The 13,435-nt window shown below is 44.3% G+C and overlaps 1 protein-coding gene across 4 annotated transcripts in view; it reads right to left on the bottom strand.

Annotated features, from left to right (window-relative positions):
* Positions 1 to 13,435, bottom strand: part of TTC7A (tetratricopeptide repeat domain 7A) — a 152,893-nt gene that overhangs the window by 78,013 nt on the left and 61,445 nt on the right. For all 4 annotated transcript variants that reach the window (XM_026046271.1, XM_026046272.1, XM_026046273.1 and 1 more), the window contains 3 exons: positions 12,797 to 12,854; positions 9,467 to 9,539; positions 3,107 to 3,267 (listed from right to left, as the gene is read on the bottom strand). In XM_026046271.1, the coding sequence (XP_025902056.1) occupies positions 3,107 to 3,267; positions 9,467 to 9,539; positions 12,797 to 12,854 (292 nt within the window). The remainder of the gene's footprint in view (positions 1 to 3,106; positions 3,268 to 9,466; positions 9,540 to 12,796; positions 12,855 to 13,435) is intronic.

The raw sequence follows: 13,435 nt of genomic DNA, 5'->3' as shown, positions 1-13,435 counted from the left end.
AGCCCTTTTTCAGGTGATATCTACTGTGCATAGGTTGTTATTACTTCTATCTTCACAGTCACAGCAAAGCACTGTATTTCTTCTGGTTCACTCTGTCTTGCATGGCATTAATGTAATGCATTTGTTAGTATATGTAGCTTTTCAAGAAGTGTTTTTCCTATGATTTGTGCTTTTGGATGTTCAGCTATTCTTCAAAGTTCTTTCCTAAGACCTAAATTCAAAGCATTCCAGGCCATCTCGCAGCATCTTCATGCCCACTTTTATATCCCTACTTACTGTGCACGACACAAAGCACAGAACTGTCAAGTAAATGTGCAAATGTAAAGGATCCCACAAAGGGCACCCCTGGGCACATCTGGCTCGGTGCTATGGGGCTCATACCCAAGGACACTGCACATGAGCTGAACACCACAGTCTGTTTTCCCACTAGCTCGATCCACTCTAACCAAATATGGGACACTTCAAATGGTTCTTTTTTAACATACATATGAAAGAGATTAATATGAGAATTAAAAAAAAGCAGGAACAAATTCAGCTGAATTACATACAGCTAGAGACCAYGGAAGTGGTAGGAGATGCCAATAATTTGGATCAACTAAGACCTTATTTTTTTTTATATATTATTCTCCTGTTTATTTAGAATACACATTCAGGTAATACTCACATTTTTTGTTATCTGCAGAGYCCTGAGGCCCCTTAATGCAGCTTGCATCTTCTTTTTGTGCTACGTCACCAAACTATACTTCCAAACAGAGATGTCATCAGGAAGGGAGCCTCCAGGCACCAAATTACACAGTTGCCTGGTTCATATCAATAGGAATTTGGAAAAATGCTCAACCACTTTTAAAGAGAGCTTTAAAATTTTGCAGTTGAACTTGCCTATGCTATTATACGACATCTTCTCCAGTCATCTCATGGAGCATGCAGTAAAATTTCCTACATTTTTAAGGCAATTATAACTAGAAACGCCCTATAGCATCACATCTCCCCCGTCAGAGAAGTTTTACAGAGCTTTAAAGCCCTCCTGCTATAAAGTGTACTTTAGACTCCTGGAAAGTCTGGAACTGTTTCAAATGTGGCCCAAGTTGTAGACGTGTTCYTTCATTCTTGCTTCCTCCATCCTCCCTGGATTCCTGTTACTCACTTTCCTTACGAATTCTGCCTTGTAATTCTGGTACCATTTCTCCCTTCTGTCACTCGGCAGTCATCTGCTGGAGAGTTTAGAGAGAGCCTCATGCTCACACCGGCCACAGCCAGAGGAGCAGCGGCAACGCGCCAGGCTCCTGTGCTGCTGCACACCTGTAGACGAGCTGCTGCCAGCTGTGTTACGTATCACACATCACGCAGGAAGCACAGAGAGGTTCTTCCAGGAGCACATATTGCAGCATGTCGGTGATGTGCCCAGGAGCAAGCAGGAACCTGTGGCTTTCAATGCCGGTATTAATGTCCTTCTCCCAGAGACAACATATTTTGCTATCCTTTGCCAGGTCTCCCAATMCACAAAGATCAGCACTTGGAGAAGCACAGGAGAAAATTTTATTTCCTGCTTCAGGGAAATCTGACTGCCAGACACCCCAAGAGCTCTCCCAGCAGCCCCTGTGCATTCGCTTTTGTTTGCTTTGTTCTATGCTCGAGCATAACTTATCACCCAATGTCACAGGAAAAATCCTGAACTTCATGTGCCAGTTGGTAGATCTGACACKGCAAACACTCTGTTCCTCATATAAAAAACATCATTTTCTTTTAACTCAAAACACCTATCTTTGAGTGTTTGCAGACCCAAGGAGCATTTGATCTTGATTGCATGGCACAAGGTCTTTTATGACGCTTACAGCATCAAATTGAAAAACACAGCAAAGCAGCCACTGGATTATGCCCTGTCTCTGTCAGATTCATGCCTGCACAGTGAATTGCTGCTGCTGGAGGAACACGATTTCAAGAACTTTTCCGTGACTACTTTTCTCTTCATTCCTAAAGACACCTCCCAACACTCTTGACTATTCACCCACACAAAGTAAGCAACCTCCAGGGCACAGGCAGCAGCGCTACTTAAAATGGCAACAGGCAGTTTACAGCATTTTGTGCTGATGTAGCCTCACAGTCCTAGAAGATCACAAAGGATCCAAGCTCACCGACAGGCTTAGGCTCACTTAYCACCTTCCTTTTGCTCGAGGCTACACCACTTCTCACCCAGCCTGTGGGTTACACCTCAGGATACCACTCCCTCTCCTCACCCACACACTGAGAGGAGGAGCTAAGTGAAGACCAAGCCATATGGTTTAAGACCTGCAGCTAAACACAAACCATTTCCAAGGTAAGTTGGGCACTCTGCAATGCAACAGCACCTTGTGCAATTTGGCTGAGAAACTCAGCCAGTGTGCAATCAGCAGAAAATATTACAGGGCCTTGAATGCTTCTACAGACTAGACAAACTCAATGTTTCAAAAGGTCATGACAGTAAATTGCAAGGAATTGAATTCATCTCACTTAGATGGTTGAAAGATGAAATCAAACACAGAGCAGKGGAAACCTCTGGCTCCAAGAAGTCTGTGCTGGTTCAAACTTRGTCTTAAACAACCAAACCATCTTTTCAGCTACGTATTACAGACAGCAGGTGATTTTTGACTGATTTTTTTTCCCATTAGCTGTGCTATCTCTTCAGCTTGTACAATACATGCATATCAAAGGACTGATCAAAATATGAAGCATTAGTTTCTCTTTTACCAGTCAGATTTCCAAATTAAAAATGATTTGTGATACAGACAGACATCACAGTTGTCCCACCCCTTTTTTTCCACATCTGGAAAGTGGCATACAAAAATGTACGTAAATATGTATATATCTATATACAAAAAATATAAGCACAATAAAGACAAACAAATACTGGAAATGTAAACAAGCAGAATGATTAATTTCAAAGACAGAAAGACTATGAAGACAGAAAACAAAAGAGAAGTCTGATCTTCACACATTTGACTTTCATAGCCCACCTGAGTGSAGTAAGACCCGGTAGCACCCTTGGCTTATCAGGCTCCCTGTGTACAACTGCAGAGAAMAGATGATTCCTGCTGTAACAAGTCGTATAAGAATGTGCAATAACTCTTACCTAAAGCTTTCTGGGTATTCAGCAACAGCCATATTGATGACTTCCAGTGCATGCTGGTAGTGTTTCTGAGCTGAAAAGAGGAGGGCCAGCAGATGAAGAGAATTCATGTCATCTTTGCACAGTCTCAGTGCTTCCTGAAGATGTTCTATAGCATCAGAAATCTGGGAGAAGGGGTAGAAATGACGAGAATCATTGTTATTTCAATCCTACCAGAYCCCATTCCTAAAGGTGAAAACAAATATAGTCAATAGAAATTCTGTAGAAATCTTAATTCGGCATCTTATGGGAAAGGATTCTGTTAGTATTTGAACAGTTTGCCAAAACTAAAAGTCTGCATTGCTGGAAAAAAACCCACACATTCCAAAAAAAGAAGTCCTCAGCACTAATAAATCACAGCTCCCAAACAGGAGCAGTCGACCCGATGCCTTCTTCCCCCTCCTACTTTGACGTGGTTGCTCCTGTGCTGTAAGCAGATCCACGAGGCAAGCCGAGCTCTCAACCCCATGTTCTAGGAAACGCAGCTGCCTCTTCACCTGGCTGACAGCACTGCACATTTCTGCTCCATTTTGGGGTTTGTGATGGCTCGACAGGGCCTTGCATGATTTGGATCAATAAAATAAAAACTAAATATGAACAGCAAGCGCAGAAGAGTCAGGATTCAGAAAGCTGCCAGAGAAAGAAACGTCTTTGCTAGCCAGTAGCTGAAGAGCAGCCCTCGCACTCATGGCAGCAGAACGTCATTAGAATCGAGTCCCACTTGGCAGAAAGCTTAACATCTATAATGAAAACAAAGCTACCTATTTGAGGTTACCTCAAAGGGAAGTTCTTAATAGATTTTTTCCCCCTTTGGGCTACCAGTTTTATATAGAGAATTTTCTTTTGAAGACCCTCCAGGCTCTGAAATCAGTCTTAGTTAAAGTATTCCAGGTCTATGTTTGTGCCTTGAAGCCTGAAGCAAAGAAAACAGGGGAAGAAAAAAAAAGTGTCTTTTTTCATATCTTCCTCCTCCCTCCTTAAGAGCTGCAAAATGCAGCTCCTTCTGTCCTGCTACGAGGACTTCCCACCTAGCAAAACTCTTCACTTCAGCCCTTCCCCAGTCTTGGCATACTACCAGTGCGGAATTCACAGGGCTTCCACAAATCACACCGGAAAATGGACTGCACGCWGCAATGGAGAGAACCAAGTACAGTGCTACGGAGCTGGCTGATCCCAGGTATACTTCTGGGAACAGGGTCCATACGAGCTTTAACTCTTACTGTGCACACTCATGCCAAGGTGCTTTATTACACTGTTCCTGCTGACTCTAAGTCTGGCGATAGACATGACTGCTCCCCAGACTAACCCCAGGCTGACACCCAGCCTAAGCTTCAGAGCTGCTGGGTATCCTGGCCAAGGTTCAGGTGTGGGTATATGACAGGGCTCTCAGCTTTAATGAATTACTGCTTGTCAGCTGAGCTCCTTGAATCAACTTCATGTGTTATTACAGYCTACTGGGAGGGTAAAGTAAGCACAGCGGCTTAAATCCCTAGTGCTCCCTCAGCAGCTTCCTAGGATACTTTCTGTACTTTTATTGCTGTGTTAAAAACGCAAGCACTGACAAGATAACGCAGAATCAGGACAACCTACAACTTCCTCTAGTTGCCCCTACCTTGGGCAGGACTAAGACCACATGATTCCCAGCGGTCCCTCCCAACCTCAACTATTCAGTGATTCAAAGACTTGGAAAGATAATCCTAGTTTACTAGTATAAATCAGATGGAAGGGTAATATCTGCAATTGGTGTCTTTATTGCAGGACTTACAAACTGTGAGGCTGCTTGACCTGACTTGCACTGTTGTGGCTATATCCAGGTAAAAGGTCTGTTTGATGATCACAGGCCTGCAAGCTCACGCTCCTGAGAGGGCAGCTGGCAGCAGGTCTCCCAGAGGTGCAACGGGCATGAAGGGACTTAGCACCAAGTCAACTGTGGCCACTCCTGCAAGCTTCTGCCTTCCAGACAGCCATATGCTGTTGAAAGGGATGGAGTCTTTTCCCATTTTCTCCCGTTCTGTAGCACAAGGCTTTCAATAGCCTCATCTCATTTCAGTGCTAGGAGACAACACTTCACCTCCAGCACCACCAGACTCCCAGAGTCACAAGCAGTGGCTCTTTGGGAAGTTAGTCCCTCTTCCCTGACACCCACCTGCTTAATGGAACCCGAGAAGATTCCTCAGTGCTGTAAGACCATTAGTAGCCTACACTGAGTTCTCMTGCGGCTGCATAATGAGAAGCAGAGAACAAAACACAGAAAAACTACCTTTAATAACATCAAGACACTCTATCCCTTTACTGGAAGCATTCTACAAATCAACCTGCAGCAGACCAGATGAAACAAAGCACAAACCAAATTTCTAGAACAATAAAGGCAAGACATTTGGCAGCAGTCAATGGGAACTTCTTTTGAAAAGCAGAGATCAACAATCTATTGCCATGGTTTATTTATTTAAGTAGCTATGTAACCTGAGAAAGATGGATGGTGGCAGCCCAGATGGTACTTTTAAACTCAGGGTTGTATCAGAGGTAAACTGCCAGCTTGAATTCCCTACAAGCACTGGGCTTTAAAATAATCTTAGTTCAGCTGGACCACAACCCCTAGTAGGGCCTATAATATGAAGATGCTGCTCTTCTCCAATTCATCTTTCTGTTAACGAATGCACCATAAGTGTCCTGCAAGCCACACAGGTATATTATTCAATCCATGCTGCTTAGGCAGCAAAGACACTGCGATAATCCAAAATCACCACCCTGTTGCACTACCAAAATAATACCATAGTGTGGATTGTTTGGGATGCTGCCTCTTATAATAGAAATTATCCTGACAATGTTATACGTTTCCTTTCGAGCAACGCTGGGATGTTACCTTTGTAGATGTAAAGAGGAAAACTGTATGAGCATTAAAGAAATCACAACATTGGAATACCTTTGCAAATTTAGACGAGTACATGAAATAATATTTCATAGGCAGTGAATCTAAATGAGCTTTCAAGCCTTTTATTCTGCATGCTCAGTTCAGCAAGATGTCCTATCTGCTGTGAGTTACAGGTAAAAGCTATTGAAGCAATCCCCTCCTCCTCTTTTCATCATAGCATGGGCATTACAGGAAAAAAAAGAAAAAAACCAAAAAAACAGTGTTATGAACTGGCAAAAGCTTCCCTTCAAAAGAGACGTGCAGCCCACCACCAGAGCTTCAGCAAAGCAAGCACTGACACGGCTGTGACTCTTATTTGATTCCTAGTACAAACTGCTTTTCATCACCTTAAAAATCCAGGCCAGGACCTGGCAGAAAAGCTGCACGTTGAAGGTCAGCAGAGACAGGGAGACAGACCAAATGGAGCTATCCACATCCAGCAGCCACTGAAAGCAGCACCTCTTGGTGTATGCCAAAGGCGAGTGCCTCTCCTGGGGCAAAGGCAAGACAATAATCTCTCCTCCTTGCAAGCAGGATAAAAACTGTGGAAGAAAGACTGAAATATTTTCTCTAGTGGTCTTAACCAGGGTTAATCTTGTTTTCGCATCCAGGCACTGTGGAAGACAGTAGATGTTTTTTGGATGTTGCCACTTGAAACTTCTAGTGCTGCTGGCAGCCCACAGATGAAATTGATAAGGGAGACCTCTAATTCTCAGCTGCTGGCCTCTGGCTGCCTTTCCCCTCTTATTTTCAGGCAAAGAAAGGTCAAATCAAATCAAACAGCATTACACAAGTTTTTAAATGGTAAGAAAACCCATTTGTTGCTTTCACCTATCTGCTACTAGTTTACATGGCATTCATAAAAAGAAAAGAAAAAAGTAGTAAAAGGAATTATCACTGCAAATTAACAAAAGCTCTGACTCTCTAGAGCCATTTCCATAGAAACTGGCCTGCTAAAAACCAAGGAAGCACATTAAAGGCAGCGAGCTTTAAAATGTTCCTTCTACCTTGTTTTTGCTGWTCTAAATGCTGTTACCACAGAAACAGGCGAAGCAGCAGAAGCAGCAGCCGGGGGTTGGAAGTCTCATTTGTCAATCAGCTTGGCTGGTGGCCAGGCGGCCAGAACAGCCACAGCAGGTACTGACCTTGGCCTGAGGGCACTTCAACTTTGGGGGGAAAATAAAAGGAGACCCTCCTTCCAGGATTTCACACCCCGCTGTACTTTGGTTAAAAAGACGCCCTATAATGCTGTGGGCTGACCCAAACCCTCTGGGAGTCACTGGAATCCTCCTCCTTTTAGACAGAGCACCATGGGTACAACACAAGCACCTGGTGTAACAACATGAGCTATCAGGTTGGTTGTTGATAGCATTCTGCCATTATCCTGGGGACACCTTTTAGAACCACCCACCCCTCGTCCCTTCACGTTCCTGTCACGTGCCACAGGAGAGCTCCCGCTTTTCCGTTCCCTCCGCTCCTTGCCCAGTGCTGACAGAGACAAGAGCTATTGGAAATATTTCACAGAGTCTTCCAAGAATGAAGAATTGCTCCAGCTCTGCCTGGCACGCTACCGGCCAGCTGCCCCTCTCGCTTTGTTCTGTGAAAACGCTCTTATCTGTGCAAGCTGATACCTGGATTTCTCAGCGTTGGCTAAGGTACCTCATCTGTTGACCTTGACTATGGAAACAAAAAGGCCTTTTGTAGAGCAGAATATTCAGGTATTATATTATAGCCTACTGCTGCATAGCAATGGCCTGATTTGTCAGTGCTGCTGCACAGCTCATGAAAGCCCTGGGACATTCAATAGTTCAGACAATCTTTAAAAAAAAAGTATCATTTATCTTCCAGTTAATCAGAAAGAGAATATGTTTGATACTTTAAATAATTAAGGATATTAAAAATGCATTACCAAATGTTTATCATTAACTAAATTGGCAAAAGAAGAGTGGGCTATTTTACAGCAGTCTAAAAATAAAGGTGTCTCAGGTATCTCCTCTCACTCCAAGCATGCGTTAAAGATTTATATGGCACTCCATGGYGAAGAGGAGGAGCAGCACAGCGGGGGTCAGGCTGATTTTACATCACGCACGGTGCTCACGCATCTGGGTAGGCAGGGGCAGAGCGTAAAGGACGAAAATACCCAGGTGAGAGAGGAGACAAAGGAGAAAGCGAACACGAGGACAAGAGCCTGAATGCAAAGAACAGGAGGGCAGGGAAATGATGAAGGGAGACATATGGAACAACACTGCTAGGACACACATCCACTGGGGAGAACGAAAGGGGAATGAATTACAATGCAACGGACCAATGACAGTGAAAAGGTGAACGGAGCGAGGACTACAAAATCTTGTTTTATTTTTAGAGTAGTAGTCAAAAGCTGCAATGATTTATACTCGTGGCAATGGGTAAAAAAGGCAAAGGCTAAGAAAGAAAGAGCAGAAACTGGGCATTTGTAATGAGAGGCCCTGAGCACTCATAAGCCCGCCAGCAGGCTGATGACAAAGTTAAATAAGCCATTTTAATTATCCTTTCTTATTGCGGGCTTCCTCACAACACACTGCTGCAATTAGGAAAGGGTTACAAAAGTGACATTATCAGGAGTGTGCTCTCTTGGAACAATTAGTTTAGCCTAATGAACAAACAGCTCCCCTAATTAGCTCAGGAAAGTAMGAAGGATCCAACTGTTTGACTCTGTGGCGTAGATTAAGGAGAGAAGACTGCAGTGAGCAGAAAGCCTGCCAAATGGGAAGAATTAGATGATGAAATTTCAAATCTAGCTATAGAAGCAGTTAATAAATAGSGGCTGTTCTTACAAAGCACCTAGCTTTTAAAAGGAGGGGACAGATCTGAAAAAAACACAGGCSCAATTTTCTTAAGTGAAGTGCAGCGTATTTACAAATCGTTTTCATTTTTATGACTTACCACCTGCAGCAACACTCAAATGCCAACTAATCCCACTCCCTGGACAGTTCCAGCACTTGTCAGCCTAACACTGAACACGCCCAAGTATGGGAAACCAATCCCAAATGTGGCTAGCATGAGATGCAGGATGTTAGGGAACTGGGAGGTAACAGSAGAGCCTTTGGAGCGGCCTGCAACAGGAGCCAGCATGAAACCCGGGGAGCAAGAACAGCTCTCGCTGAACCTACCCTTACACAATTGCTCAAAGCGGGCGCAGCCCTGCTCAGGAGTCAGGGCTGAATTTATACCCTGGGAAAGGCCCTGCTCCACAAGGGCCACACGTGCTGTGGAATTACTGCTTTAAATAAAAAWCCTCTGTGAACATATTCTGCCTGTTACCAGTTACACGCAGGAAGGAAGAAAGGGCCCCTGCTTAGCAGAGCTGGTTCTTGCTCAATGTGACTGCCGTTCTCCCAGCCTCTGACTCGGTGGCTGCCAGGCTTTGCACATACCTGTCTGACGAGCGCCAGCTGCAGCGAGACGTAGAGGATGATTTGATGATCTTCTGGTGCCAGGTCACGTGCTCTTTACGGATGATCCCACAAAACAGAAAGAGAAGCCACCGTTAGACTGTACTTTCCAGAACCCTTTGCCATGAGTCGTGCACAAGCACAGAACTAAACCCAGTCCCTTTTGCACAGAATTCTAGCCCAGAGGTAGGAGAGCACAACAAAAACCATCAACGCTCTGCTGGCTAAGCCAGACCCACAAAAGCTGGGGTAGGTGTAAGAAACACAACAATCAGGATTGTATACAACTTCAATGCTAATTCATTAAAACAACGTTTTGGGATTTAGACTTCTAATAAAGAGAAAGTAGTTCTTAATTCACAATACAAACCCTGTAAAGCATTGTTTTAAGTAATTTAGGACAAGGAAAACAGTGGTCCAACCTGTTCCTACATTGCRCTTTTAAACAATCAGAGAGGGCTGGGTTGGGTAAGAAGCAATCATTACTGCTGTTATTGTGATGACAACTATCTGGAAGATTAAGATCAAAAATGCATGATGCCAAGTTGTGCCCAAATATGCCAAACATCTCCCAGCCCACAGCATCTGTTAATGCACTGCAAACTTCTAATTTGGAAGAGGAAGACACCAAGGGCAAAGCAAGGACTTGATGGTCAGGAGCTGAGCCTGGACCAGAACAGGGGCTGGCTTCTAACAGAMCACCTTAGATCTGCCTTGGGTCTCTCAAATGTTCCCTTCTAGTCCACAGGAGGCAGTGGGGAGCCCTGCAGAGAACCCTGCAGCACCTCCATGACCAAATGCACAAGTCCCTCCTGAAAGCTGCGACAGGGCACAGCACGGGAAAGCGCAGCAAAGGCAGAGCTGCCTCTCTCAGCACACCCCTTTTACCTCARCTTAGGGCAAGCACGAGCCTGACCTAAGCAGACTGCTGATGAGCCTAAGGCCCGTGCCAGCCTAATGCAAAAACAGGGCTCTGTGTACTTTCCCTAGGAGCTCTGTAGGGCCCTTGCTGGTGCCACTCAGGCAGCCTAGCTCAGGGAGCAGGGGACTGTCCCCTTGCTGATCCACAGAGTGAGTTGCTGACACAGGGAACTCACCCCTGGCTCCATCTCACAGCAAAGTCTATTCATGAGGGAGAGGAGGGAACAAGAAAGGTCCCTCACAGCAAGGAGATRTTCCTGACCTTGTTCTGGGCTGCATTCCAAGGCAACAGAGGAGATTGCACCTGCACTGCCCTGCCCAAAACATAACGTCAAAGACTAAGAGGGAGAAATAAGAGGTGAACAAGGAAGGTGTTTCAAAATCCTGCCCAAACTATTCATTCACTATTTAAAAAAAAAAAAAAAAAGAGCTGCTTCAGGAAACAAAACACAAAATATTTTAATGGCAGCCACCTCTCAACTGTTATCTTGTCATCTGAGTAAGAAGCTGTTGGATTTGATGCCAAAAATTAATGGCTCTAGAATTAATTAGTTTATATGGACTGTGTCCTGTATTTCTACAAGTCATGGCATCACTCAAGGGATTCCGAAGCAACCAAAGACATCAGCGTGCAATTAGTATCAGCCAGTCACCGGTTTCGCTTCTCTTCTTTAACAAACCCGAGACGGAGGATGGAGCTTTGCCCTGAGCTGCCTCTTTGGRAAGTAGCTCCTGGGAAACCTACAGCCGGCTTTCAACACCAAGGCAAAGGGGGGAGGACACAAGGGGGATGGGCAGAGAGCAAGAGAGCTTTCGGAAAGAGCCAAGCGGTTGTTGCTTTGCTCCTCAGCTTCCTCAAAAGGCATTAAAAAAGTACTTGTTTCAGGCTTCCAGTCACATATTATAATGATAGTGACAGGCCAAATCATGGATTGAGAGATTCAATGTGTACTTTAAAAAGAGGATTGAAAGAACAAAAAGAAAAAAGGAAGAAAAAAAGACCAAACCAAATCTGGGGATATGGGAAGACACTATTAACCAGCCTACTCTCATGATACCCCTGCTGGCTGAAGGCTGAGTGCCTAMTGTTTGCCTAGAAGCTTGTCTGCCTCCTGGCTAGAGTTAAGATACTGAGAAAATAAGCCACAGCCAGTRGGAAAGGTCAAAGGATAAAAATAAACGCAGCCTAAAAGCAATGCAGCACCACAATTACCCTGAAATTACGCAGTAATCAAGATACTGCGCTGGAATCCAGGAACCTGCATTACTTAAAGTATACTTCCACTCTGCAAAGGGACTTTGTTTTGTTTTCTCTTTTCTTTTAAATTCTCTTGATCTTCACGGGATAAATATCCAGAACCACATCTTAACACGTTCAACCTTATACATCTGTACAAAGCCACTGGATATGAGATTCTTCCTAACACTCTGAGATACCAGGGGCCTCAGTTTTTCTTTGCTTTTGGTGACTCCTTTTTGCCGATAGTGAGAACAGAATTAGGCACCTCAGCCCAAGACTTAGACCATCACAGCTTCTGCTTAGCGGACACCTGAAGTCCACAGGCACCTACATTCACACTGTTAACTGCCTAAACTCCTAGTGGTGGGTGGTGAGATGTAGTTGCAAAAGAGTCAGGAAACTCCCATCTGGCCTCCCAGCCACACCAGAATCACAGACAAGGTGTCTGATCTCACATTACTGAAGGAGTTTCACTCAAGGTAACTACAGTACCACAGGAGTTGAGTTCACAGATACTTTCAGGGCATAACTGTTGGATGAGATTCCCCACACACAGAGCAGCAAAGAATGAGAGAATGGCAGCTCCTTTTACTGCTAGCTCCCTTCTGAAGGGGAGCTCACATAAATACTCATTAGGACAGTGCTCAGGACCCACATCTCCTCTCCTCCCAGGAAAGGGCACTGATGCCAGGTGACAGAGCGGTGCTCATGGCATTAAAAAAGTAAAAAAGCAGATTCACTGGACCAGAGCAGGGCCTGTTTCACTGCATGGCAGCCTACAGGCTGGTGCAGAAGGCATTCCCACACTACAGCTTCAAGCCTCCCAGCGACAGGAGTGGAAACAAAGCCAATATTCCAGGTTCTCCTGCTGACACTTTGTAAGGCAGCTGCTACTCTCAGCACTGTAGAACTCACTGTGCCTAAGTTTTATTTCTTCAGGAACAAAGGAAGGTGTTTTATGAAACTTACTTTGGACATTCAAAATGAAGAATGAATGCATTTTGAAAGCAAAATCTTTGAATGGTTTTGACAGACTATTGCTTGGAATCTACAGAACAGTTTTATGCAGAAAAYAGAACATTTAGAAAACAATTACCTCGGATTCCCCCAAAGAAATAAATAATGCAAGTATCAACAAGGTTCCTACTCACCTCTCCAAAGTCTGAAGTGCTTTCTTGTTTAATTCATCCTGAGCACCCTTCAGGGTAGCTGTAGGACAAGATTTAATATCATTTAAGAGTTGAATTCAGTGCTTCAGATTAAACAAATTATATAGCTACATATCCACAGAACATTTCAAACAGTGCTCACAAAAACAGTAGAAGTCTGGTGGTATTTATACTCACAGTACAAAACAGTATTTTTATTGCAACTTTTCAAGGAATATTATTTCTTCTTTTGGAAAGACTCTTGATTCTCCTGCCTGATGTGCTCAAAGYTTCCTATTAACATATGTCACCAAAGGGTTTTGGGTGGGGAATGGGATATGGTAAGAACRTAATCATCTCTCTGCCAAGCTGGCATATATGCTAAAGGCAGCAACCAGTAGCACATTCTGAYTCAGAAACAGGCTGTCTCCACCACTCTCTTCACGCAGGAGGAGACAGCAGGTTGAAGAGGGACAAGTTCACAGCTTCATGGTAGGCCCCCTTGCATCACAGCATCTCCGTGAAGATGTCAGCAAGTTTTTCGGTGCAGCTTCAGGTGCAGCATTACCCACGAAAGCCTGCTTTGCTAGCTCCAATTCCTTGCCTAATGATCCTGCCTAAGGATCCTCAGCTCACTTAATA

The sequence above is a fragment of the Nothoprocta perdicaria genome, unplaced genomic scaffold (genome assembly GCF_003342845.1).
Source record: "Nothoprocta perdicaria isolate Ctin4 unplaced genomic scaffold, notPer1 scaffold_43, whole genome shotgun sequence".
Taxonomy (NCBI): domain Eukaryota; kingdom Metazoa; phylum Chordata; class Aves; order Tinamiformes; family Tinamidae; genus Nothoprocta; species Nothoprocta perdicaria.
This window is presented reverse-complemented; position numbering and strand designations above follow the sequence as displayed.